This window comes from Bombina bombina, chromosome 5, assembly GCF_027579735.1.
Source record: "Bombina bombina isolate aBomBom1 chromosome 5, aBomBom1.pri, whole genome shotgun sequence".
Lineage (NCBI taxonomy): Eukaryota > Metazoa > Chordata > Amphibia > Anura > Bombinatoridae > Bombina > Bombina bombina.
Genome location: NC_069503.1, coordinates 1,016,439,844 through 1,016,466,949, shown reverse-complemented (window position 1 = coordinate 1,016,466,949; position 27,106 = coordinate 1,016,439,844). Strand labels below are relative to the sequence as shown.

Genomic DNA, 27,106 nt, shown 5'->3' with positions numbered 1-27,106 from the left:
CATTCTCATGGCAACCTTTATTGAAGGAGCATTAATGCACTACTGGAGCTAATTGAACACATCAGGTGAGCCAATGACAAGAGGAATTTAAGTGCAGCACCAATCAGCAGCTAGCTCCCAGTAGTGCATTGCTGCTATTGAGCTTTACCTTATGTATGCTTTTTCAACAAGGGAGACCAATAGAACAAAGCACATTTAATAAAAGTGCAATGGAAAGTTGTTTAAAATTGCAAACTCTATCTTAATCACGAAAGTTCCATTTTGGCTTTAATAACCTAGTGTGTAATGTTAGGTTTATTCGAATTACTTTTCAGTCAACAATAATGTGTTAACACGTTGAATATTTTTTCATAAACATGTTTATCTAGCACCTCTGCTATATTAGCACTAGGTTAGCACACTGTGCACAGTTACAGAACAAGTAGATCCTAATGTGGAACTATTTCCTAGATATGGCGTACTCACCTCTAGGCAGGTCCCTCTTTGTCTCTCGGACATAGTCATCAGGATTCCGACATAAAACCTTCACTTTCATAATAAAGGTTTTACCTTTATTTAGCAAGACTACAGAATTCACCTAAAACACTACACATGCGGCCACCGGAAATAAGGGAAGATCGATTTCGTTAGCGGAAATTACGACTGAGAGGCTAATACGGTCATCTTTAGTTCTGGCAAGTTAATGCTACAAATTTTAACGTAGCCATGTTTACTGAGGGCAAATATTGACATCCACTTCCTCAATGCTATGGATTAACAGAAGACATGTTGACTGAGGGCGAAATTTGCTATGCTCGCTCTAAGGTTTGTGAAAGCGAGGCTGAAATGACAGTAGGCATGTGGTGGGCGGGGCTAAGTGTGGAGGTCAACATCTTTCATGTCTGATGCAACGTGGGTTCACCGGTAACAGGGGTAATCAGCTGGTATAAGCTTACATGGCTGCCCCTTCGGGCCCTGCGAAGTCTGCGCTTCCTACCTCACCGTTCGGCGTGTTTACAAAGGTGTTCAAGCATGTGCGTTACGAAAACCTGGTGGCCGGGCTCAGTGGTGGGGTCATATCTACCTTGGTGCTGCACCCGCTGGATCTGGTCAAGATTAGGTTTGCAGGTAACAAGTATGAGCAAGTAATGTATTATGAGGGATAAAGATCAAAAGTAGTTTGTAATATTAGTACTTTATAAAAAGGAATTTGATGTGAGACATACTCTGCAAGTGCCTCAGATTCACAGTAGAATCTATTTGTGTAGAATTTGTTTAGAACCAGCTGCCAGAAAGATTTGAAGGACATTACATAACACTGTGTCGTGTCTGCTGTATTTATACCTCTTTGTACTCCCACTTGTAACCCTAAGCCAGGACATGCTGTGATCAGAGATGTAATTGCATAATATGCAGTATGTCTTCAGTAGAAACAGGACACATGCAGGAAGGGCTAGTGCTATCCCTTTGCGGTGCTGCTCTGGCTCCGCATCAAACTGTTTTCTTCAAACAACGCTGTGCTCTGGCTGCAATGTGTAAGTTTTCCTTAACGGTGCAGTCAGAGCAAAGCGCTTTTTGAAGAGAACAGTTAAATTCGGAGCAGCCCTGCAAAGCGGAAGCACATTAATAAATGAGTAACTATCAGGAATTGTTCCCATGAATTACAGAAGGAACAGCTGCCTCTGGTGCTTTCCACTGCCCACAAACAGTAAGTTCCCATGATTTACAGAAGGAACAGCTGCCTCTGGTGCTTTCCACTGCCCACAAACAGTAAGTTCCCATGAATTACCAAAGGAACAGCTGCCTCTGGTGCTTTCCACTACCCACAAAAGTAAGTTACCATAAATTATAGCCATTTCTGCTTCATATTAGCTATAGGCTCTGACTTAGTAAATAAAAAGTTGTCGCTATATTATTAATGGAAGTGTGCTATTTTTAACTATATAAAGCGCCTGAGGCACACTTCAACATTTTCATACTACAAATGTGTCTTCCCATATTACTTTAATGTATTCTAAGAATAGCCTTATTCTTATCCCAAACATTCTTTATTTTGTCCATATTACCTTTATTGGAAGCCTCTTACACATAATGACTACTCCTTTTTGTAAAGAAGTGTTTATGCATATTACTCATGACCCTGCTACTTTGTTAGATTTTGCCCTGCTTTTCTAGTGGTGTTCTTTTAATAAAACAAAATTAAAAAAGTACTCTAATTCTTTACCCTTTCTGGAGGTTAAATATTTGGCATTAAAGAGTTTCTAGTCTTAAAATTATGTTATAACAAATTAGAGCATGTAATGTATAGACTATAAATCCCTTGATATACCTAAAGGGCCATAATAGTAAAAAAAATTCATGCTCTGCAACCCTGCACTACTGTGTTTTTAACCCACGAAAACGGCTTAAACACACAGTAGAAGTACTACTTGAGACCTGCAGAGCACTGCTGCTCCCAAGCGGAAACTGCCACTGATCCAATCAGCAGCACTAGTTACACAGCTGAGTTGTGTGCATATTGCTACTGATTGGATCAGTGCCAGTGTCAGCTTGGGACCAGCAGTACTCTGTGGGTCCCGGATAGAACTTTTACTGTGTTTTTAACCACTTTTGCAGGGGTTAAAAATGCAGTAGTGTAGGGTTGCAAGTCTTAAAATTACATGTTCTAACAAAGGTTTCTTCCATATTGTCTATTCATTTTCTATTCTAAACTATACATATTAAGGTCCCAAAGTCTTTCCTTGTAAAACAGAATTTATGTTTACCTGATAAATTACTTTCTCCAACGGTGTGTCCGGTCCACGGCGTCATCCTTACTTGTGGGATATTCTCCTCCCCAACAGGAAATGGCAAAGAGCCCAGCAAAGCTGGTCACATGATCCCTCCTAGGCTCCGCCTTCCCCAGTCATTCGACCGACGTAAAGGAGGAATATTTGCATAGGAGAAACCATATGATACCGTGGTGACTGTAGTTAAAGAAAATAAATTATCAGACCTGATTAAAAAACCAGGGCGGGCCGTGGACCGGACACACCGTTGGAGAAAGTAATTTATCAGGTAAACATAAATTCTGTTTTCTCCAACATAGGTGTGTCCGGTCCACGGCGTCATCCTTACTTGTGGGAACCAATACCAAAGCTTTAGGACACGAATGAAGGGAGGGAGCAAATCAGGTCACCTAGATGGAAGGCACCACGGCTTGCAAAACCTTTCTCCCAAAAATAGCCTCAGAAGAAGCAAAAGTATCAAACTTGTAAAATTTAGTAAAAGTGTGCAGTGAAGACCAAGTCGCTGCCTTACATATCTGATCAACAGAAGCCTCGTTCTTGAAGGCCCATGTGGAAGCCACAGCCCTAGTGGAATGAGCTGTGATTCTTTCAGGAGGCTGCCGTCCGGCAGTCTCGTAAGCCAATCTGATGATGCTTTTAATCCAAAAAGAGAGAGAGGTAGAAGTTGCTTTTTGACCTCTCCTTTTACCAGAATAAACAACAAACAAGGAAGATGTTTGTCTAAAATCCTTTGTAGCATCTAAATAGAATTTTAGAGCACGAACAACATCCAAATTGTGCAACAAACGTTCCTTCTTTGAAACTGGATTCGGACACAAAGAAGGCACGACTATCTCCTGGTTAATGTTTTTGTTAGAAACAACTTTCAGAAGAAAACCAGGTTTAGTACGCAGAACCACCTTATCTGCATGGAACACCAGATAAGGAGGAGAACACTGCAGAGCAGATAATTCTGAAACTCTTATAGCAGAAGAAATTGCAACCAAAAACAAAACTTTCCAAGATAATAACTTAATATCAACGGAATGTAAGGGTTCAAACGGAACCCCCTGAAGAACTGAAAGAACTAAATTGAGACTCCAAGGAGGAGTCAAAGGTTTGTAAACAGGCTTGATTCTAACCAGAGCCTGAACAAAGGCTTGAACATCTGGCACAGCTGCCAGCTTTTTGTGAAGTAACACAGACAAGGCAGAAATCTGTCCTTTCAAAGAACTTGCAGATAATCCTTTCTCCAAACCCTCTTGAAGAAAGGATAGAATTTTAGGAATTTTTATCTTGTCCCAAGGGAATCCTTTAGATTCACACCAATAGATATATTTTTTCCATATTTTGTGGTAGATTTTTCTAGTTACAGGCTTTCTGGCCTGAACAAGAGTATCAATGACAGAATCTGAGAACCCTCGCTTTGATAAGATCAAGCGTTCAATCTCCAAGCAGTCAGTTGGAGTGAGACCAGATTCGGATGTTCGAACGGACCCTGAACAAGAAGGTCTCGTCTCAAAGGTAGCTTCCATGGTGGAGCCGATGACATATTCACCAGGTCTGCATACCAAGTCCTGCGTGGCCACGCAGGAGCTATCAAGATCACCGATGCCCTCTCCTGATTGATCCTGGCTACCAGCCTGGGGATGAGAGGAAACGGCGGGAATGCATAAGCTAGTTTGAAGGTCCAAGGTGCTACTAGTGCATCTACTAGAGTCGCCTTGGGATCCCTGGATCTGGACCCGTAGCAAGGAACCTTGAAGTTCTGACGAGAGGCCATCAGATCCATGTCTGGAATGCCCCACAGTTGAGTGATTTGGGCAAAGATTTCCGGATGGAGTCCCCACTCCCCCGGATGAAATGTCTGACGACTCAGAAAATCCGCTTCCCAGTTTTCCACTCCTGGAATGTGGATTGCAGACAAGTGGCAGGAGTGAGTCTCCGCCCATTGAATGATTTTGGTCACTTCTTCCATCGCCAGGGAACTCCTTGTTCCCCCCTGATGGTTGATGTACGCAACAGTCGTCATGTTGTCTGATTGAAACCGTATGAACTTGGTCTTTGCTAGCTGAGGCCAAGCCTTGAGAGCATTGAAAATCGCTCTCAGTTCCAGAATATTTATCGGGAGAGTAGATTCTTCCCGAGACCAAAGACCCTGCACTTTCAGGGGTCCCCAGACCGCGCCCCAGCCCACTAGACTGGGCGTCGGTCGTGACAATGACCCACTCTGGTCTGCGGAAGGCTCATCCCCCTGTGACAGGTTGTCCAGGGACAGCCACCAACTGAGTGAATCTCTGGTCCTCTGATCTACTTGTATCGTCGGAGACAAGTCTGTATAGTCCCCATTCCACTGACTGAGCATGCACAGTTGTAATGGTCTTAGGTGAATTCGCGCAAAAGGAACTATGTCCATTGCCGCTACCATCAAACCTATTACTTCCATGCACTGCGCTATGGAAGGAAGAGGAACAGAATGAAGTATTTGACAAGAGTTTAGAAGTTTTGATTTTCTGGCCTCTGTCAGAAAAATCCTCATTTCTAAAGAGTCTATTATTGTTCCCAAGAAGGGAACCCTTGTTGACGGAGATAGAGAACTTTTTTCTACGTTCACTTTCCACCCGTGAGATCTGAGAAAGGCCAGGACAATGTCCGTGTGGGCCTTTGCTTGTGGAAGGGACGACGCTTGAATCAGAATGTCGTCCAAGTAAGGTACTACTGCAATGCCCCTTGGTCTTAGCACCGCTAGAAGGGACCCTAGTACCTTTGTGAAAATTCTTGGAGCAGTGGCTAATCCGAACGGAAGTGCCACAAACTGGTAATGCTTGTCCAGGAATGCGAACCTTAGGAACCGATGATGTTCCTTGTGGATAGGAATATGTAGATACGCATCCTTTAAATCCACCGTGGTCATGAATTGACCTTCCTGGATGGAAGGAAGAATTGTTCGAATGGTTTCCATTTTGAACGATGGAACCTTGAGAAACTTGTTTAGGATCTTGAGATCTAAGATTGGTCTGAATGTTCCCTCTTTTTTGGGAACTACGAACAGATTGGAGTAGAACCCCATCCCTTGTTCTCCTAATGGAACAGGATGAATCACTCCCATTTTTAACAGGTCTTCTACACAATGTAAGAATGCCTGTCTTTTTATGTGATCTGAAGACAATTGAGACCTGTGGAACCTCCCCCTTGGGGGAAGCCCCTTGAATTCCAGAAGATAACCTTGGGAGACTATTTCTAGCGCCCAAGGATCCAGAACATCTCTTGCCCAAGCCTGAGCGAAGAGAGAGAGTCTGCCCCCCACCAGATCCGGTCCCGGATCGGGGGCCAACATCTCATGCTGTCTTGGTAGCAGTGGCAGGTTTCTTGGCCTGCTTTCCTTTGTTCCAGCCTTGCATTGGCCTCCAGGGCTGGCTTGGCTTGAGAAGTATTACCCTCTTGCTTAGAGGACGTAGCACTTGGGGCTGGTCCGTTTCTGCGAAAGGGACGAAAATTAGGTTTATTTTTGGTCTTGAAAGACCTATCCTGAGGAAGGGCGTGGCCCTTGCCCCCAGTGATATCAGAAATAATCTCTTTCAAGTCAGGGCCAAACAGCGTTTTCCCCTTGAAAGGAATGTTAAGCAATTTGTTCTTGGAAGACGCATCCGCTGACCAAGATTTTAGCCAAAGCGCTCTGCGCGCCACAATAGCAAAACCAGAATTTTTCGCCGCTAACCTAGCCAATTGCAAAGTGGCGTCCTAGGGTGAAAGAATTAGCCAATTTGAGAGCATGAATTCTGTCCATAATCTCCTCATAAGAAGAATTATTATTGAGCGCCTTTTCTAGTTCATCGAACCAGAAACACGCTGCTGTAGTGACAGGAACAATGCATGAAATTGGTTGTAGAAGGTAACCTTGCTGAACAAACATCTTTTTAAGCAAACCCTCTAATTTTTTTATCCATAGGATCTTTGAAAGCACAACTATCTTCTATGGGTATAGTGGTGTGTTTGTTTAGAGTAGAAACCGCCCCCTCGACCTTGGGGACTGTCTGCCATAAGTCCTTTCTGGGGTCGACCATAGGAAACAATTTCTTAAATATGGGGGGAGGGACGAAAGGTATACCGGGCCTGTCCCATTCTTTATTTACAATGTCCGCCACCCGCTTGGGTATAGGAAAAGCTTTGGGGGGCCCCGGGACCTCTAAGAACTTGTCCATTTTACATAATTTCTCTGGAATGACCAAATTCTCACAATCATCCAGAGTAGATAACACCTCCTTAAGCAGAGCGCGGAGATGTTCCAATTTAAATTTAAATGTAATCACATCAGGTTCTGCTTGTTGAGAAATTTTCCCTGAATCTGAAATTTATCCCTCAGACAAAACCTCCCTGGCCCCCTCAGACTGGTGTAGGGGCACTTCAGAACCAATATCATCAGCGTCCTCATGCTCTTCAGTATTTTCTAAAACAGAGCAGTCGCGCTTTCGCTGATAAGTGGGCATTTTGGCTAAAATGTTTTTTGATAGAATTATCCATTACAGCCGTTAATTGTTGCATAGTAAGGAGTATTGGCGCACTAGATGTACTAGGGGCCTCCTGTGTGGGCAAGACTGGTGTAGACGAAGGAGGGGATGATGCAGTACCATGCTTACTCCCCTCACTTGAGGAATCATCTTGGGCATCATTTTCTCTAAATTTTGTGTCACATAAATCACATCTATTTAAATGAGAAGGAACCTTGGCTTCCCCACATTCAGAACACAGTCTATCTGGTAGTTCAGACATGTTAAACAGGCATAAACTTGATAACAAAGTACAAAAAACGTTTTAAAATAAATCGTTACTGTCACTTTAAATTTTAAACTGAACACACTTTATTACTGCAATTGTGAAAAAGTATGAAGGAATTGTTCAAAATTCACCAAAATTTCACCACAGTGTCTTAAAGCCTTAAAAGTATTGCACACCAAATTTGGAAGCTTTAACCCTTAAAATAACGGAACCGGAGCCGTTTTTATATTTAACCCCTTTACAGTCCCTGGTATCTGCTTTGCTGAGACCCAACCAAGCCCAAAGGGGAATACGATACCAAATGACGCCTTCAGAAAGTCTTTTCTATGTATCAGAGCTCCTCACACATGCATCTGCATGTCATGCTTCCCAAAAACAAGTGCGCAATAGAGGCGCGAAAATGAGACTCTGCCTATGATTAGGGAAAGCCCCTAGAGAATAAGGTGTCCAATACAGTGCCTGCCGGTTATTTTACATAATTCCCAAGATTAAAATAATTCCTCAAGGCTATGAGTATAAAATATGCTTATATATAAATCGATTTAGCCCAGAAAAATGTCTACAGTCTTAAAAGCCCTTGTGAAGCCCTTTTTTTCTTTCTGTAATAAAAATGGCTTACCGGATCCCATAGGGAAAATGACAGCTTCCAGCATTACATCGTCTTGTTAGAATGTGTCATACCTCAAGCAGCAAAAGTCTGCTCACTGTTCCCCCAACTGAAGTTAATTCCTCTCAACAGTCCTGTGTGGAAACAGCCATCGATTTTAGTAACGGTTGCTAAAATCATTTTCCTCTTACAAACAGAAATCTCATCTCTTTTCTGTTTCAGAGTAAATAGTACATACCAGCACTATTTTAAAATAACAAACTCTTGATTGAATAATAAAAACTACAGTTAAACACTAAAAAACTCTAAGCCATCTCCGTGGAGATGTTGCCTGTACAACGGCAAAGAGAATGACTGGGGAAGGCGGAGCCTAGGAGGGATCATGTGACCAGCTTTGCTGGGCTCTTTGCCATTTCCTGTTGGGGAGGAGAATATCCCACAAGTAAGGATGACGCCGTGGACCGGACACACCTATGTTGGAGAAATCTTCTTTTTTTTTTTGCACCACGTACTACAGATGTGGCCTCAAGTATTGGTACCCTTTCATTTTTAATTAAATAATACTGCATTCGCTCTGAGAAGGTTTGAAATGTAAATATCTTTTGTAACAATTACACAACGTATTGAGCAAATTCTTGCTTAGTCTATAAAGACATTCTAAAATAACCTGGACAATACTATTAATATTCTTTAGAAGTTACAACAAAGAATTATTTTGTAGTGATACCTCAAGCAGAGTATTCTCTTATAATCACCCATTTAGTCTAAATGGAGAAAAGTGCTCACTTTGCTGTTTTTGACAAGAAAAACCAGAGTTGTCTGAGGAGGTTAGAAAGAAGGCAATAGCCAAGCATGATCAGCGAAAAGGGTAGAAGACCGTCTCTAAAGAGCTTGATGTTCCTGTGAGCACTGTTGCCAATATTATGAAGAAGTTTTAGGCACATGGGATCGTAGACCAACATCCCTGGGTGTGGCCGCACAGAGGGAAACGGAGCCCAAGAATGTTCGAATGAGTGGAGAAAGAACTAAGGACAGCTTTAAAAACGGATGGAAGCTGACTTTGAAGCTCAAGGTGCTACAGTTTCAAGTCGCACTATCCATCGCTGTCTGAATTAAAATGGGTTCCTTTGGTAGAAGACTATCTTTAAGAGAGAAACAAAAAAAGCCATACTGAAGTTTGCCAAAAGGGCATGTTGACAAGCCACAGTCCTTCTGGGAGAATATCTTTCTCCCAAGATGAAACAGAAGTAGAGCCTTTTGGGCAAATCGCAACAACTCCATGTGTTACAGAAGAAAAAAAGAAGCTTTCAAAGAAAAGAGCATCCTACCATGAAACATGGAGAAGGTTTCAGTGATGTTTTGGGGGTTCCCTTTGCTGCTTTTGACACTGGGCGCCTAGAATCTGTGCAGGGCTCAATGAATTCAGAAGACTATCAAGGCATTCCGGAGCAAAAACATACTGCCCCAGTGTCAGAAAGCTGTGTCTCAGCTGCAGGTCATGGGTCCTCCAGCAGGATAATGACCCAAGAATGGATGAGAAGAAACATGTAACGTTCCCGAAGTGGGCCTTATGAGTCCAGATCTGAATCCCATTGCACTACTGTGGAAAGAGCTAAAACTGGCAGTTAGGGAAAAGGCACTAATCAAACCTGAGAGACCTGGAGCAGTTTTCCTCAGAAATGTAGAAACCTTATTCAGAGCTACAGACATCTCTTGATTGCATTTATTGTCTCCAAAAAGCTGTGCTATGAAATATTAGGTTAAGAGTAACAATATTTTTGTCTGTGCCATTCTCATTTATTTTACTGTCTACCAGTAATATGTGAGTTCTGTTCAATTACCATTTAAAAAAAAAGAATGTTGGGTACCAAATTACTTCTGTCAATTTAACTTGGTTAGAAAGAAAAATTGTGCGTTCTCCTAAAAAAAGTGGAAGGGTAGAAATATTTTGGTCCAAATCTGTATTTTATTAGCCCTCATTTTATGTCCATATTAGGTAAATACCATTGCTATTACATACTGTCTCTATAATATATGTATTTTAACAGTTTTAGGAGACCTTTTGAAATAACTGCTTTTTTTGTGTTTTCAGTAAGTGATGGTCTGGAGTTAAGACCCAAATACAATGGCATTATTCATTGTTTGGCCACTGTGTGGAAGCGTGAAGGGTTACGTGGTCTGTACCGGGGGTGACAACCAAACATGTGGGGGGCTGGAGCCTCCTGGGGCCTTTATTTCTTCTATGTAAGTAATGCAAGAGGACTGGGTTTTCACTATACAATATAGTCCTGTCTGATGTACCACTTGATGGAGTTTTATTACCATGTAATCATGCATGTCTAGGAAAGTGTAAGTACTGATTAAGTGTAATAGCCGGAAAGCAGATATCTAGTTAAAGGGGCATAAACACAACTCTTTTTTTCCTTTCAACCATTTAAAATAGAATATTTTAGTACAATGTTTTGCCCAGTATGTAAGCTCACCTACCAAATTTGAGCACGCCATAGGTGGGTCATTCTCTACTACAATTGAATAAATGGTTTATTTAAAGGGACAATAAAGTGCATAAATTAAACACATAGGTAAAGTCAACTCCAGCGCCGCAGCAGCAGTGTTCTACTGGGACCTAGCTGAACACATCTAGTGAGCCAATGAAATAAGCATATCTAAACAGCCACCTATCACCAGCTAGCTCCCATAATAAGAGAATAAGGCAATTTCACCTATAGAAGTAAATTGAAATGTCTCTTAAAATTGCATGTTCTGTCTGAACCATGAAAGTCTACTTATTGTGTTCCATATCCTGGTGTGTTTTTTTTTTTTGTCTCCTAGCTATATGCCAGTTAAAGCCTATATAATGGAAGGCAGAACTGAAAACCTTTCACCCACAGAACACCTTTTATCTGCAGCTGGAGCAGGTAACTCCGTTATTCCTTGTTTGCTACAACCAAAATCTGAATTCATTGTATTCTACCCTATTAAAGGACTGCAATTTAAAACAATGATGACCCTTTACTGAGAACTAAGGGGCCTAGCCCAAACCCTGAAAATAGCGCAAGACCATATCCATTCTCCACAGTTCTTGTAGTGAGTGATGCAACAGATGACAGGTGATATATACGCAATGCTTGCTCAAGCACTTGGCCAGTCTAGCTATGGGAGTTTGTGCTGGGCTGTTGTTGCTCCTAGACACTTTAACTTCACAATAAAAGCACTTAGACTTGACTGGGACAGATCTAATAGGGCAGAAATGTCATAAACCTGACTTTTGGCCTCCTATGACAGTGCCGCATTTACCCTTTGAGCTGGCACTAAAATGTTAACATCGGAAGTAAATTCTGCACGTCAACACACCTTGGTGTAAAAAAATTAAATAGCGCGATCATCGATGCAATCTCATGGGTTCAAGGGCTGGAATCGAATCTTGGGGGACTGGCCTATGTTGCTAGGCCATGCCCCCCTCCCCCCAGTCCCAATCTTGATTTTGTCCAAAGGGGAGGCCTGCAGGACGCCTCAATAGGTAAGAGGTTCCATGTCGTCTTTCGAAAGTTAAAGACCAGACGCTGTTAGGATGGCATGAAGGGGTTAAAGTGACTGAAACTCTTTAGGTATGACCCATTGTACTGCCAATGTTTGTCTTTGGAGATTTTATAGCTGTGTGCTGGATTTTATGCATCTATTACCAATGGATTTGGCTGAAACACGTGAACTCAATAATTAGTAAGATGTCCCACATTTTTTTGGCCGTGTAGTGCACATCAGTTTAAAAGTTATTTAATCATACTTTAAATTACCATTTTTAAGATGGCAAAAAGTTGTGCCATTGAATGTATGTATGTATGTATGTATTGTCCTGAGGAAGGGGTGAATGCCCGAAACGTCACTGCCATTAAATAGTTGTGTTTAAATCCCAGTGAGTGCTTATCTTTACCCTGACCACTATATATATATATATATATATATATATTTATATATATAATATAGTAATAATATAAATATATATATAATATATATATATATATATATATATATATATATATATTATAAATAATTTTTTTTTATATATTTAAAGTCTTCAAAACTCCAACCTCTTTATCTTCTCTAAATATAAAATATTCTTTGTAGGCTTATGTCATAACCCAATACTATTAAATGACTACTAAACACAGGTAGAATTACATAATTAATAAATTCAGAATAACAAGGCAAAGCAAAAGCATTTAGTGTGAATTTAGATATTTTTTTCGTTCAGTTTATTTCCTTCCTAATGCATCATCAGTCCAGCCATCAGTCCGTCACAAAATGCAAATACGTATACTCCGTGAATCTTGCACATGCTCAGTCGGAGCACCTGTGCTCAGAAAATGTTGATATAAAAAGATTGTGTGCATTTAGATAGTTGAAGTGAATGAAAGGTTCTTTAATTTTGTGTGCTCTATATGAATCAGTGAAACGTTGAATTGTGACTTGAATGTCCCTTTAAATTACATTCCACTTTTTTTTTTTTTTTACTATTTCTAGGTGCCTTAACTATGTGTTTTACCAACCCAATCTGGGTTACAAAGACACGCTTGGTCCTTCAGTATGATGCTGGTGTTGACCTTCTAAGCGTCAGTACAAAGGAATGTTCCATGCACTTGCAACGATTTATAGAAATGAGGGCATGCCAGGGGCTTTACAAAGGTAAACCTTAATATTTTTTTTCATACAGGGAAATCATTAATTTCGTATATTAATAGTTCTTTATGGCTGGCATTCTCCAAACAAGATGTGCTTCTTCACATTGGTATGAGAGAGACTCACTATGATCTTTTAAGTCCACTTCTCCTTTTCTTCCTCAATCTCGAAATGTATATGTTTTATTTATATGTGTTATAGCATTTGCAAAAACAAATGTCTCTAAGGGTTCTAGTATTATGAACAAATAATGATGCCCCCTGTCTGCAATGCATTTTGAAAAGTAAAATCTAATAGTACATTAAACCAAACTAGTAAACGATTGCACAGGCGTGTTAGCTTGTGTAGTGTTTCTATGTAATGGATGCACAATACTGATTTTGAAGGAAAAAAGTTAGCAATGAATGTGAAGTGCTAATGATATTTGTGACATCATACAGATTAATAAACGTGTATAGTATGGCTGGCCAGTGGCTGTCTAGAAATGCCACCATTCTAGGCCACATACAAATTCTTAGTCATACTAAACCCACATTTTTTTCTTTCATGGTTCAGATAGAGCATGCCATTTTAAGCAACATTCTAATTTACTCCTATTATCAATTTTTCTTCATTCTCTTGCTATCTTTATTTAAAAAGCAGGAATGTAAAGCATAAAGGGACATTCAAGTCCAAAAAAACCTTTCATGATTCAAATAGGGCACGTAATTTTAAACAACTTTCTAATTTACTTTTATCACCAATTCTGCTTTGTTCTCTTGGTATTCTTAATTGAAAGCTAAACCTAGGAGGTTCATATGCTAATTTCTTAGACCTTTCAAGGCCGTCTCTAATCTAAATGCATTTTGATAGTTTTTCACCACTAGAGGGCATTAGTTCACGTGTTTAATATAGATAACATTGAGCTCATGCACGTGAATTTACCATGGAGACAGCTCTGATTGGCTAAAATGCAAGTCTGTCAAAAGAACTGGAATAAGGGGGCAGTCTGCTGAGGCTTAGATAGAAGGTAATTACAGAGGTAAAAAGTGTATAATTATAACTGTGTTGGTTATGCAAAACTGGGGAATTGGTAATTAAGGGATTATCTATCTTTTAAACAAAATTCTAATGTTGACTGTCCCTTTAAGAGATTGACCATTTTTGGTCCAGAACATGGGTTATGGCTTGGCTTATTGGTGGCTAAATAAAGTCAATAATAAGCATATGCTATCCAGGGTCCTGCACCAAAAATGGGCCATCTCTTAAGCTTTACATTCCTGCTTTTTAAATTAGCAAGAGAATGAAGAAAAATAATAGGAGTAAATTAGAAAGTTGCTTTAAATCCCATGCTCTTTCTGAATCATGAAAGAAAAAAAAAATGTGTTTAGTATCCCTTTAAAGGGGGGGTGGTTTTTAGACAAATTAATTTTTCTTTCAATTGGTTAAATTGTTGAATGTGCTGCAGCACATTTTGATAGTAGATTCAAACATATCTGCAACACATTGAATGGGTACTTAAAGTGGTTCCCTAACTCCAGTGGGACATAGTGGGCACAGTACACTTGGTTGGTATAGATTCTTGGCAGCTTGCAAAAAAACATAATCCACCATAATTCTATTCTGTCCTGTACAAATGATAATTGGTTTCAGGCTGCAGAGACAAAACGTATGTGGGCCAGCAGGAGATGGTTCCAACAACATGACTCATCAGCATGACTAAGTTGTAGGGTGTTTGGATCAAAGGATGACTTCAAAGTTTATGGGAATTCTTAGTAGGAAAGACCACCATAATGCATTCTAAAGTTAATGGGAGCCGAAAATCCCAATTTTCTTTTATGATTTGGAAAAAATCATATCATTTTAGACAACTTTCCAATTTACTTTTATTATCAAATCTGCATTATTCTCTTGTTATCCATTGCTGGAGGAACAGCATTGCACTACTGGCAGGTAGCTGAACACATCTAGTTAGCCAATCACAAGAGACAAATGTTTGCAGGCACCAATTAGCAGCTAGCTCACACTAGTGTAGGAAATGTGCATATTCTTTTTCAACAAGGGATACCAATAGAACGAAGCACATTTGAAAATAGAAGTGAATTTAAAAGTGTCTTGAAATTACATACTCGGAATCATGCAAGTTTAATTTTAACTCTCCTATCCTTTAAGAGAATTTGTTGAGCATTTTGATGCAAGATATGAAAAGAGCACTAGGAGCAAGTGCTCAACTAGTGACAGAAAAGCACCTTTAGCTAAAGGAGTTGCTTAAATAAATCCAATCATTTTATCTTCCTTATTTTTTTTTTATCTGAAATCAAGTTAATGACTTTGCAATGAATGTTTTAAAATTAATTCTACAATAATTTGCCCAAAATAGTTTGTAAGATTAGAACGCTTTTGCTACAAATAGGTATAAACAGTGCTAAATCCTTGCTAGGCTGTTACTGAAAAACAGCTTCTCCAATAACACTACAAATGTTGTTAGATAGAACCACATATATACTATCTTTAGAGGAATATGGGTATCACAAACAAAACAAAATTTCCCTTTTTCTAGATGTCAATATTAGGAAAAAGCACTAAATACTATAGAACAAGAATGATCTATTTTTCGTCTTACATTGAGCGGTTGATCCAGGTCTCCTCCTCCCTTTCTCCCGCTAACTTCTGATTATTCCTGGCACTTATTCTCTTTCTCCCCTTTTCTATTATTAGTTAAGGTTAAAATAATCCAATCCAACATTTAGCAAAAATGAAAACTATATCCTCATAGAACGAGCCTTCCAATGTTCTTTATTGTTCTTCATAAGTAGGAATAGCTATGGTATCATAATCTGTTTAATTCGCTGGAATATTTTATATCTGAGCTACGTCCTGTGTACAGAAAAGTTACCATACAACACGCGTTTGTAAGTTTTATTGTTCTTTCCTTCAGTTAAATGTTTAAAGCTATGTTATTTATATCTTCAGGCAAATAGAGTTTGCGATGTACATTGCTTTTGTCGAGCGTGAGGATTCATTTTGGACTATATATATTGGGACGTTCATTTAAATTGATGTGAAGTTATTGTATTCCAAGTCTTCAGTTTAATGTATTACTAAAAGTGAATCCTGTAAGATATTACATTGATTATTGTATTTTGAAAGTATAATAAATAAAATAAATCTGTATTGGGCCTGTATTTAGAATGTAATGCAGGGGTTGATATATTTTAGTTTACTTGTAGAATAATAAAATTAAAAAAAGGTGGCAAAAGTAAAAAAAAAAAATGGTATGCACTGTCATAAAGAGCATATGGAAGCAGCAAGTCCTCTAAATGGAAGGAGTAGTTCTAATGATTATTCTCCTTTTAAATCAAAGAATGTCTCCTAAAAGTTAAAGGTCACAAGAGATTGCCTATCCTAATTAATACCCAGTAAAAGGTGGAAGGCACTACACTTATGGTCTGATTAGATGATCTGAAGATTTTTTTTGAAGATTTTTTTTTTTTTCTTATACTAAGGAGGTTTGGGAAATGTAGCAGGGCAGATATAATGCAGTGAAGTAAATTTGTATAAGATGGACTGGAAGTTCCAATCATTACACCTGGACTGCCCTTGCTTCCTGGATATCTCATTGGGAACTGATATGACGGTCACCATACATTTTGTAAAGCAAGTTTAAAAAAAAAAAAAAAAAAAAAGGACTTTGAGATATATATATATATATATATATATATATATATATATATATATATATATATATATATATATACAGTAACTTTTAATTTCTCACAGTATATCATTTTGTGCACTATCACACTATTTTTTGTTTATGATTCAGACAAGTTTTTATATATATATATATATATATATATAATTCATATACGGATTACTATTTATTATTCTCTAATCCTAATGTTTATTATCATCTTGGTTAATAGGTTCCATGGTGAGAAAAAATAAAATGTAACATTATCTGCAGTAGTTCCCCTTTTTTGATTAATTCAGATAGCAGCCATATCCAGTCCCCCTTTTATGTCACAAAATTAATTACAGAAGAGAAAAGATCTCATAAACTATAACTCCTGGTTTCTTTACATCAAGAATAATAGACCCTGTTCTTGTTTGGTGAATGACTGAAATATCATACTCTGATATTACCTTTGTGAGTTTGTTTTTTGTTTTAACAGGGTTTTGTTCCAGGTTTAATAGGAACCTCCCACGGTGCTCTACAGTTCATGGCTTATGAAGAACTAAAACTAAAATATAACAAACGTCTTAACCGGCCATATGATACCAAATTGGTAAGTTATACAGTAATCGTCCATTAAATTAAACTATTAGAGAACTAGATACAAAAGTTTAATGAGTCGTAATTGAGTGTAGAGCTGAAGTCAATGTGTGTTAAGATGTGATGAAGTTATTTAGTTTTACATTTTTTTTTTATTTGGTTTAGTCTAATGTTATAATAAGTAAACTGGAAAAGAGTCGTACACTTTCATATATCTTTTTAAATCGATATATTTTTAGTTTAAATCATTATTATTATTATTAAGGGAGTCAATGATGTCACAAAACAATTCTATTCAAGAAACCCTGCTTTAAACTTATTTGACATTAACATTAAAGTGACATTGCAATGCAAACTTTTCTGAGCCTTTGTAGTCCAAAATAGTTTTCTACTCCAGTTTACTTAGCCATTTTAAAACTGTGTGCATGCAAGTGCACACTATTTCTAGTTTTTTACTTAATTCAAATTATCCTTGTATTATATTCTGCTGTAAAAACTAGGATTACTTCACATGCCATAATATGAACTAATCCATTTGCATTTGTCATTTCAGAATACGTTGGAATATATCACAATGGCAGCAGTCTCTAAAATCTTTGCAGTAGCAGTTACTTATCCGTATCAAGTCGTGCGTGCTCGTTTACAGGATCAACACAACCAATATTCAGGTGTCATAGATGTTATTCGCAGAACCAGGACGTAAGTTGATCTAGTTAAATACATTTTCCCTTCCCTAAAAGCTCAACCTATTATTATTATTATTATTATTATTATTATTATTATTCTTCTTTATTTATAAAGCGCCAACAGATTTCTTTTTGTTTTTTAATTCTCTAATCACTTTATATTCTCTAGCAGTTCTTATATAAGGCGGCATATATCTTTTTACCGGACGAGATGTAACTAATACTAATTCTGATTATGCTTTCTCTCTCTCTTTCTTGTACAGCATATGCATGAATGCATACCTATTATGTGTATGTTAACAAATAACTGGGCTATATTCCCCCTCTTAGTTTAAGTCACTTATGAAAGCTTTTTACTGTAACAGGATATGCATCAAAGTATGTTGATGCATCTCTTATGAAACAAAAAGCACACAAAAAATGTACCCATCAAAATACCCAAAAGTAACAAATATATACAGAGCAACTCTTAAAATCTTCTTCAGATTTTTTAATGCTGATTCCAGAAGATCAGACACTAGTTCCACTCTGACACTGTATACATTACAATAGATCCAGTCTTCTCTTCTTTGTGTTAACAATACTTCTTGCCTCTATAACCTATTTACTTTATGATTATTGTCCCTCTGAATCTCATGCGAGTCTGTGCTGTGCTTCCCCGTATGTTGAATCTTTACTGACTCCTCCTGTTTTTGCTCTTTAGGAAAGAAGGCATACGTGGTTTTTACAAGGGAATTATTGCCAATCTTCTCAGAGTAACGCCAGCGTGCTGTATCACATTTGTGGTATTTGAGAATGTATCACATTTCTTACTTGGCTTAAGAAAACAAAAGGATTGAGGCAATAGTTGACTTGAAATGGATTTGCTTTCAGGGGGAAACTGGTACAGAGCAAGGAAATTGCACGCTGATATTGACTTGTCCAGAGGAAGCAATGAAGATACCAAACCCGTTGCATCGTGCGGAGAGACAGAGAACTGTGGTTGTTTGATGCCAAAATGCATTTTAATTCTTGTTCTTAACTCGATGAGTTATTATTTATTACTATTCTTCCGTTTAGACTATAAAATAACTGCATTTTTAAGATATAAAAGTTAGCGTTATTTTATTACTCAGAGAATATTTTTTATAAAACTTAATTTTTGTTTTTATTTAGACTCAATTTAGAGATTGTAATTAATTTAGTTACACTCCTCCATTTGCTTTATTTCCTGTTCAGATCTTATTCATACTGGATAAAAGGAAGGGGCCTTTACATTCTGGTTTTCTTCACATTAAACTTCTGTGTATGTTCTTTATAGTTTTTTTAATTTTTATTTCACCAATTGGTATTGTCTCTTTTTTCTCTATATATTGTCATGCACTTAAGAGAACATCAAAGCCTTTTAAGAATGTTTTATATTGGGAGAGGATTTTGCAGTGTTCCCTATATTATATTAGAATGGGGGAAAATATTATATTGGTATAGAAAATGGCCTTATGGGAACCTTGTATTTGACTATTAAAAGAAAAATATTTAAGGATGTTGAAGATTTGTTTAAATTTAAAGCAATACAACTTTTCAGTTTTTTTATTTTAGTACTAATGCACATTGGCTGATAGACAAGATAATGGTCTAACTGATATTTTTTCACTGGTACGAGTATGTGTAGTTATCAGCCAATGAGAATTGTCAGGAAGTCCACAATTGGTATGACTGTTACTTTCAATGTATATTTAGACTGTTATTAATTCAAAGTTTAAATATTGTTCTTTCATATGAATAGAAGATACAATTTGAGCAAATTGAATCTAAATATTCCATTTTTTGTGTCACTCGTATGAAAAAACACTATGTAAGCACATTAAAAAAAACAAAAACAAAGTTATCACACCAAAGTGTTCTTCTCACCATTTTGACTGCCAAGAATATACTAGCTCAGGGTTTGACCAATAAATTAATAATCTAGGAGCCAACCACAAAATCTAGAAGTCAGATATATAAATATAGAGGCATTTTTTTTGGATAACTAATGCAGGGTCATGGCAAATGTTAATACTAAAAATTGATGTGTGTCTGCATTGTTTGCTTAAACAAAAAACAAAGTAAGCGATGTCCCTGTATTAGTTGATCAGAGGTTCACCTGGGTGCTACTGCCGCTTATTGTAGAATTATGAAAAAAGGAAATATATGTACTGGACATCATTTTATTTGTTACCAACTTGGAAAAAAAATCTTAAGATTCCTCTATAAATTGAACAGCCAGCTGGCTCCAAATAACACTCTTCTTATGAACAAAGTTTGATACCAAAGAAGCCACAGGGGGTCAATAAATGTATTTAGAATTTAGGAGCAAGCCATGGTATTTGCTTCTAGATCTAATTTGTCTGTGTGACATTGTCAAAACAGTGCTATTTTCATCTAGATATAGCGGTCTTATGACTGCTGCTTCTTAACTTCTGTTTGGGACTCTTTATAAATGGAGCCCAATATGGCTGATATATGCACAATAATGATGTATTTAGTTAGAATCACTTTCTAGTAACTTCCGGAATCACAGCTTCACTCACTGAGTCACACACAATCCTCCTACTTTTGGAAAATGGGGACAGAAAGTGTGGACAGACATGATCAGCTGTAGCGGATTTTGTCCGCCGCACATCGATAAATTCCGACAGCATCCACTTTCGGCATTTATCATTGCACATGCATTTCTAGTGAAATGCTTGTGCAATGCCGCCCTAGCACATTCGCCGGCCAATCGGCCTCTAGTAGGGGGTGTCAATCATCCCTATTGTATCCGATTAAGCTGATTGTTATCTGCCATGTGGCAGACGAGTTAAGGATCAGTGGTCTTAAGACTGCTGCTTCTTAACTCCTGTTTCCGGCGAACCTGCATTTGGGGGTTGTTAAATCGCCCCTATGTCTTAGTACCAGGTTGTGTTTACCTCTGTCCACATCTTCACTGCTTTAATATCTTATGTCACAAAATGTATGTTTTGTTAAACAAACCTACTTTATTTTACACAATAAACCTATTTTCACTATAGAATGTCAGAGAATATTCTGGAACTTTGTAGAAAATGGTGTGTATGTGAGAAGTAGGGTATAAAAGCCTGTACTGAAGCCCTTTATATCAGACATTGCTGGAACATCTGCATCTATGTCTCTCATCTGTTATATTTTAACCTGTTACTTGCTGTTCAAGGATTGGAATGAAAGAAGTTTGTTTATATCTCCGTGTTTGGAAAGTTCCTGTAACAACATCTTCCTGGATCATGATATTTTAAGACAGATGCTTTGTTTAGGCAGTTTCCACATGAACCATTTATACAAGGCCCAGAGCACACTATTCCTGATATTCTTGTCTCCATTTCTCTGAATACTGTTAAACAAATTGTTGACACCCAGAACACTGTTACTAGAGAGATTGTGGTTCCTGCTAACAAAGTAATTGTTCCTCCTGAATTACATCTTGATATATTGCAGTTGAACTTCAGCACACAATACCTTAGATCTAACCATTAATTGTTACTTGTAACTGACCATTAAACAAGGAATAGTTTGAAGCAGCTTCCAAGGTATATATTTGTACCAAAGTTCATCGTAGCTGATGCGTTGGTCCACTTCTTCCAGTACTGGTACAATCTCACCCATACCTACCTATGGATTTTATAATGTATTTTCCTAAATAAAAAGAACTCACAGTAATTTTAGTAATGGTGGACAAACTCAATCATTCATATGCAGTAACTTAGGTCCTTTAAAGAGAGTAAGTGTGCCTGGTGGCACAGGAAACGCGTCAGATCTTTTTTGGTATGATCTACTGTTTGGAAGATATGTATATACTTTGTATACAATAAAATAAACTTTTATTTACAACAAAGATAAGTCTGCAACTTCTTTTTCTTATTTTATACTTTAAAGAGTACCTTAAACACCCCAACTTTATGGGATTCGTTTTGCTGTTTTCTTTGATGGAGGATCCCACATGTGTTCTGAAATTATTAATTGACTTGGGCTTACCAAACCCACTAAGTCTTTGGAACAGAATCTGAGATGTTATGTCTCCTCTATGCAAGGTAATTGGGCTGCACATCTTCACAAGGTGTGGCCATACAGGATTTTCTCCTTTTTTTTTTGTAAGTTTTGGTTTCCACCCATCACAGATACCTATGGCCAAATCTGCTTCCAGAGTTACAGCGGCAGATCTTGTTCTAAAAGATATGTGCAATAAAGTACAGGGCAACATGCATGAGACCTCTTTAAAACCAGAAAAAAAACAGGCAGACAAAAAACACATAACCCCTTTTTTGTTGAAATAGAGGATGGTGCAATTAAGATATTTTATGCTTGGGATCAAAAGCTATTTATGCAGCTGGTCTTTGTGGTATGTGTAACTGTTGTTTAGTGATGAATAATTACCATGCTGCCACTATAAAATAGCAATTTATTTTTTAATAGCAGATTCGTTTTTACAGGTCTTTTGAGATATAGCCCTATGCTTCTGTGCTCCTACAGCAGAGCTTTCCAAACTTTTCATGTTGGTGACACACTTTGTAGACCTACATAATTTCGTGACACAGTAATTCAGTTGTACTAGCAAACAGGAGGTTAAACTAACTTGTTTTAAAAGATAAGGACACATACATAAATTATATAATAACAAAATGTATTTACAAGTAACAGTAAGTATGTGCAAGAATTAAAAAAAAAGTTTAATAACACCAATAGCTACTATTTTAATGGGATGTATGAGGCTGATGAGATGAACACAGTTTCTGAATATTTGGTGGAATATTAGATAAAGACACTCACATTTCTTCATCAAGCATTTTTAAGCTTCCACTTCCTATCCATATTTCAAGAGCTGGAGCACCAATGCACTACTGGGAGCTAGCTGCAAAAAAATCCCACTGACCAGCTCAGCATTTAAGCTGCCACCCTCAGAGCTCTGTGAGTCTGACTGACTACTGCCCGCGCAATTAAGGAGACTACATGTGCAGCCAGGAGCCAATGTGTCGCCAAATCTGCCAATGGTAATAGTTTCAGTTCCCACTGAGCTGTGCCAATTGGTTAAGATGATCTGTGACCCACTAGGTATCAATCACGTGTTAACCATGTGATATGCGTAGCAGGCAGGTGGAAAGTCAGAAACCAAAAAACAATTTAAAAAAAAAAAATTTAAATTTAAAAAAAATTGTGCTGAAACAGGGACACACCTACACACTGCTTCCGACACACTAGTATGTCCCGACACACAGTTTGGAAAGCACTGTCCTACAGAATAATGAAAACAATAAGGGCCAGATTACGAGTGGCGTGTTATCAGCAATATCAGGTTTGTCGCTGCTGTTTGCACATTTGATAGCGCTCGTATTACAAGTTGAAAGTAAACGCTATTGTTTGAGCGCAGTTGAATTTAACACGTCGAGATAGCACGACCTCAGTGCTCTGTTTCGTAAAAAACAAAATTTTCACAAAAAACATCATAAATACATAACAAAGTACAGTTACACTCCTGATAACACTGTCTAATATAAATTATTCACAAAAATATTGAACAAAAAAGTTATAAGGGCTCAAAGATATGAGGTCTCAGGTGATAGGAAAAAAAAGGTCAGGCAAAGGACTTTAAAATAGAGATACATACATATACATGTCTAAATATGGATATGTGTGTACAGATGTATTTACAGACACATATACACATAAAAACATATGTATATGTGTATATATACAATCGTATGCAAAAGTTTTGGCCTAAACTTTTGCATACAAATATATATATATATATATATATATGCGCATTGGAGCCCTTTTGTATTGAATTAACCCCTTAACGACAGACAACATGCAGGGTACATCGTCCAAAAAAAATACCCTTAACGACCGATGACGTATGAAATATACCAAAATTGGCCTAGATCAATACTTTGGGATGTCTTCTAAATAAAAATATATACATGTCAAGGGATATTCAGGGATTCCTGAAAGATATTAGTGTCCCAATGTAACTAGCGCTAATTTTGAAAAAAAGTGGTTTGGAAATAGCAAAGTGCTACTTGTATTTATGGCCCTATAACTTTCAAAAAAAGCAAAGAACATGTAAACATTGAGTATTTCTAAACTCTGGACAAAATTTAGAAACTATTTAGCATGGGTGTTTTTTGGTGGTTGTAGATGTGTAACAGAATTTGGGAGTCAAAGTTAGAAAAGGTGTGTTTTTTCCATTTTTTCCTCATATTTTAATTTTTTTTATATAGTAAATGATAACATATGATGAAAATAATGGTATTTTTAGAAAGTCCATTTAATGGCGAGAAAAACGGTATATAATTTGTGTGGGTACAGTAAATGAGTAAGAGGAAAATTACAGCTAAACACAAACACCGCAAAAATGTGAATCTAACCTTGGTCCCAAACGGACAGAAAATGGAAAAGTGCTGTGGTCATTAAGGGGTTAAAGGAAAAAATGTTAAAGCATATTTATATTTAATAAAGTATCATACTGTGTATTTACTGTAAATATTTCACATTCCTATGTCCTGCACATAGCATACATTCTAAATATTTCTTTAAATAGTGTGTGTATATCTATACCTAATCATCTATATATAATATATATACACTGTGTATATTGTACCAAAATACTATATATATATATATATATATATATATATACTATAATTGCATTTGTAATGTCCGTCGCCGTCGGCAGTTGCGCACGCATCCTCAATGGAATGTTGGCAGCGCGAGGGCAAAAGAATTCACCTGGATGCAGCGAACCCAAAGGTATCCATTTGGTCATTCAAATAACTAATATTAGTGCAGGAAAATCTCCCCTTTTTCCCAACACTCCACATTGTGTTAAGGGGCTACATCCTTGGTGGGGTTCTCAACATGCCCTAGAACAGCTATGTAACAATATATATCTTCCTTACACACCTTTGCATATTTTTTTATTGGCCGACGGTTCCTTCAGTTGTAATTTTTTTAAGATTTGTTTTCTTGGCTTCCATTTTTATTATTTAGTTATTTATTGTTAATTATGTTTCTTCTCTGTTTTTCTACTGGGTATTTGAGATAGGTTTTAACTTTGTTATGGGCACATTAGTCTCTCAATAGCTTCATGTGCTTTTATAGCACATAAAGCATTTGTGTAACCAATGATATACCCAGTGGTGGGATTCAGTTTATTCTCACCAGTTCTTAAAAACATCTTCCTAAAATTTAGAAATGTTTAGAACCTGTTCCTATACTTTATAAAGTAGATAGGTTCTGTATTAAAGAGAAGTTAGAGAACCTGTTGCAAAAATTTTGAAACCCAACCACTGGATATACCTTTACATTTGCATAAAAAAGTGACAGAACCTGTTCTGATGTGCACTGTACTTCTTGTCTGAAGATTTCTGTTTTCCCCATGGGCAAAATGCTTCTCTCACTTAATTTTGCTTTGCAAAGGCAGAAAACACAAATTTTGTTTTCTCTATCTTTCTTCAAGTGAATGTTAAATCTAAACATCAAGGGCCAGATTACCAGTGACGTGTTAACAGTTATGCACAAGTGAAAAGGGATTTATTGTGGATGTTTGCGAGCATTGTGTTTATAGCTCGTATTGCAAGTTGAAAGTAAACGTAATTGTTGAGTGCAATTGAAGTTAACGCGCATCAGGTTAGCACGTTCTCAGAGCTCTGGTTAACCGTTTTTTGAAACAAAATAGTGTCACAAAACACATCAAAAATACATTACAAAGTATAGTTACACTCATAATAACACTATTTCATAAAAATAATTTAAAAAAATGATGCACAAAAAAGTTATAAGGACTCAAAGATATGAGGTCTCAGGAGTTAGAGAAAAAAAATGCAGACAAAGGGCTTTAAAGGGACACTGTACCCAAAAATTTTCTTTCGTGATTCAGATTGAGCATGAAATTTTAAGCAACTTTCTAATTTACTCCTATTATCACATTTCCTTCATTCTCTTGGTATCTTTATTTGAAATGCAAGAATGTAAGTTTAGATGCCGGCCCATTTTTGGTGAACAACCTGAGTTGTCCTTGCTGATTGGTGGATACATTCATCCACCAATAAAAAAGTGCTATCCAGAGTACTGAAACCAAAAAAAAGCTTAGATGCCTTCTTTTTCAAATAATGATAGCAAGAGAACGAAGAAAATTTGATAATAGGAGTAAATTAGAAAGTTGCTTAAAATTGCATGCTCTATCTGAATCACAAAAGAAAACATTTGGGTTCAGTGTCCCTTTAACATAGAGATACATAAATATACATGTATATATATATATATATATATATATATATAAACAGTCACTAATAAGATAGCACTCACTGGATTTAAAAATAAAACTTAGCTTTTATTGTCGAATTTTCAAAGATTAAAACGATCCCATGACCTTTCGGTGCCAACCAGCACCTTTATCAAATGGTTCAAACAGTTCCTTCAGGCAGATGACAAAGTCTGACATCCACAGGGAAAAACAGGTTGTTTTTTTTTTGAAAAATAGTTTTTATTGATTTTACCGAGGAATAAACAATAAACAACAATAACATCAAGTCATACATCAAGTATAGAAGCATTGCAGAATATCATGAGTAATTACAGTCTTACATAAATCTTTATGCTGGAATCCCTTATTGTCATATTACCATCCTTTTATTATTTTATATAAGGGGGCTGTCATTATACAATGTCATCTTCAATTCACTTCACAGTATGTAAACCCTTATGTCAGTCTGAACCAAAGGCATGCTTCCAATCTAACTGTATTCTACAGGACTAGTGGCTTTGGGTATCTGTTCTTTCAGGGTTGACTACCAAGTTGCTTTTGTTTAATTGTATCCCAGTAAAATTTAATGTTTAAGAACATCTCTAATCTTTGGGTTCTGAAAAAACCATATTCCTCTAATGCTAGTGTCTCTTCAAAGTGATGAAGCCATTCTTGTAGTGTGGGAGCTGTTGGGTTTTTCCAATTTCGGGCTATCACGGTTTTAGCTGAATTAAGAATAAATTGTAGAAGGTGTTGGCGAATTCGGCACAGTTTCGGGATTGGTAAATTTAGGAGTACTGTGGTTGGCTTAAGCTTAAGTGTAGGGGTAAGTAAATGTTTTAGGAAGGATTCGATTTGGTCCCAAAAGGGGCGAATAATTGGGCAACTCCACCATATGTGTGACATGGATCCCTTGAGACCGCACCCTCTCCAACATCTGTCTGACACTGTTGGGTATATGCTTTTTAAGCGTGATGGAGTGAGGTACCATCTTGACATTATTTTGTAATTTAGTTCTATAATTTTGGCTGATGTAGAAGTAGTTTTGGTGGAGTGAAAAATGCGTTTCCATGTGGCCTTATCTAATTC

At 37.3% G+C, this 27,106-nt stretch overlaps 2 protein-coding genes across 2 annotated transcripts in view; one reads left to right on the top strand and one right to left on the bottom strand.

The window, feature by feature from the left end:
* The window catches only part of DCAF13 (DDB1 and CUL4 associated factor 13), a 56,404-nt gene extending 55,698 nt beyond the window's left edge, over positions 1–706 (bottom strand). The window contains exon 1 of the mRNA XM_053715266.1: positions 466–706. Within this exon, the coding sequence (XP_053571241.1) occupies positions 466–535 (70 nt within the window). The 5' untranslated portion in view covers positions 536–706. The remainder of the gene's footprint in view (positions 1–465) is intronic.
* Positions 707–766: 60 nt separating this feature from the next.
* Positions 767–20,962, top strand: SLC25A32 (solute carrier family 25 member 32). Its single transcript, XM_053715267.1, is given in 9 exon segments — positions 767–1,107; positions 10,223–10,378; positions 10,974–11,048; positions 12,652–12,729; positions 12,732–12,802; positions 16,037–16,045; positions 16,962–17,075; positions 17,616–17,761; positions 18,452–20,962. Coding segments are annotated over 9 exon segments (957 nt in total). The 5' UTR covers positions 767–935; the 3' UTR covers positions 18,588–20,962.
* The last annotated feature ends 6,144 nt before the right edge of the window (positions 20,963–27,106 follow it).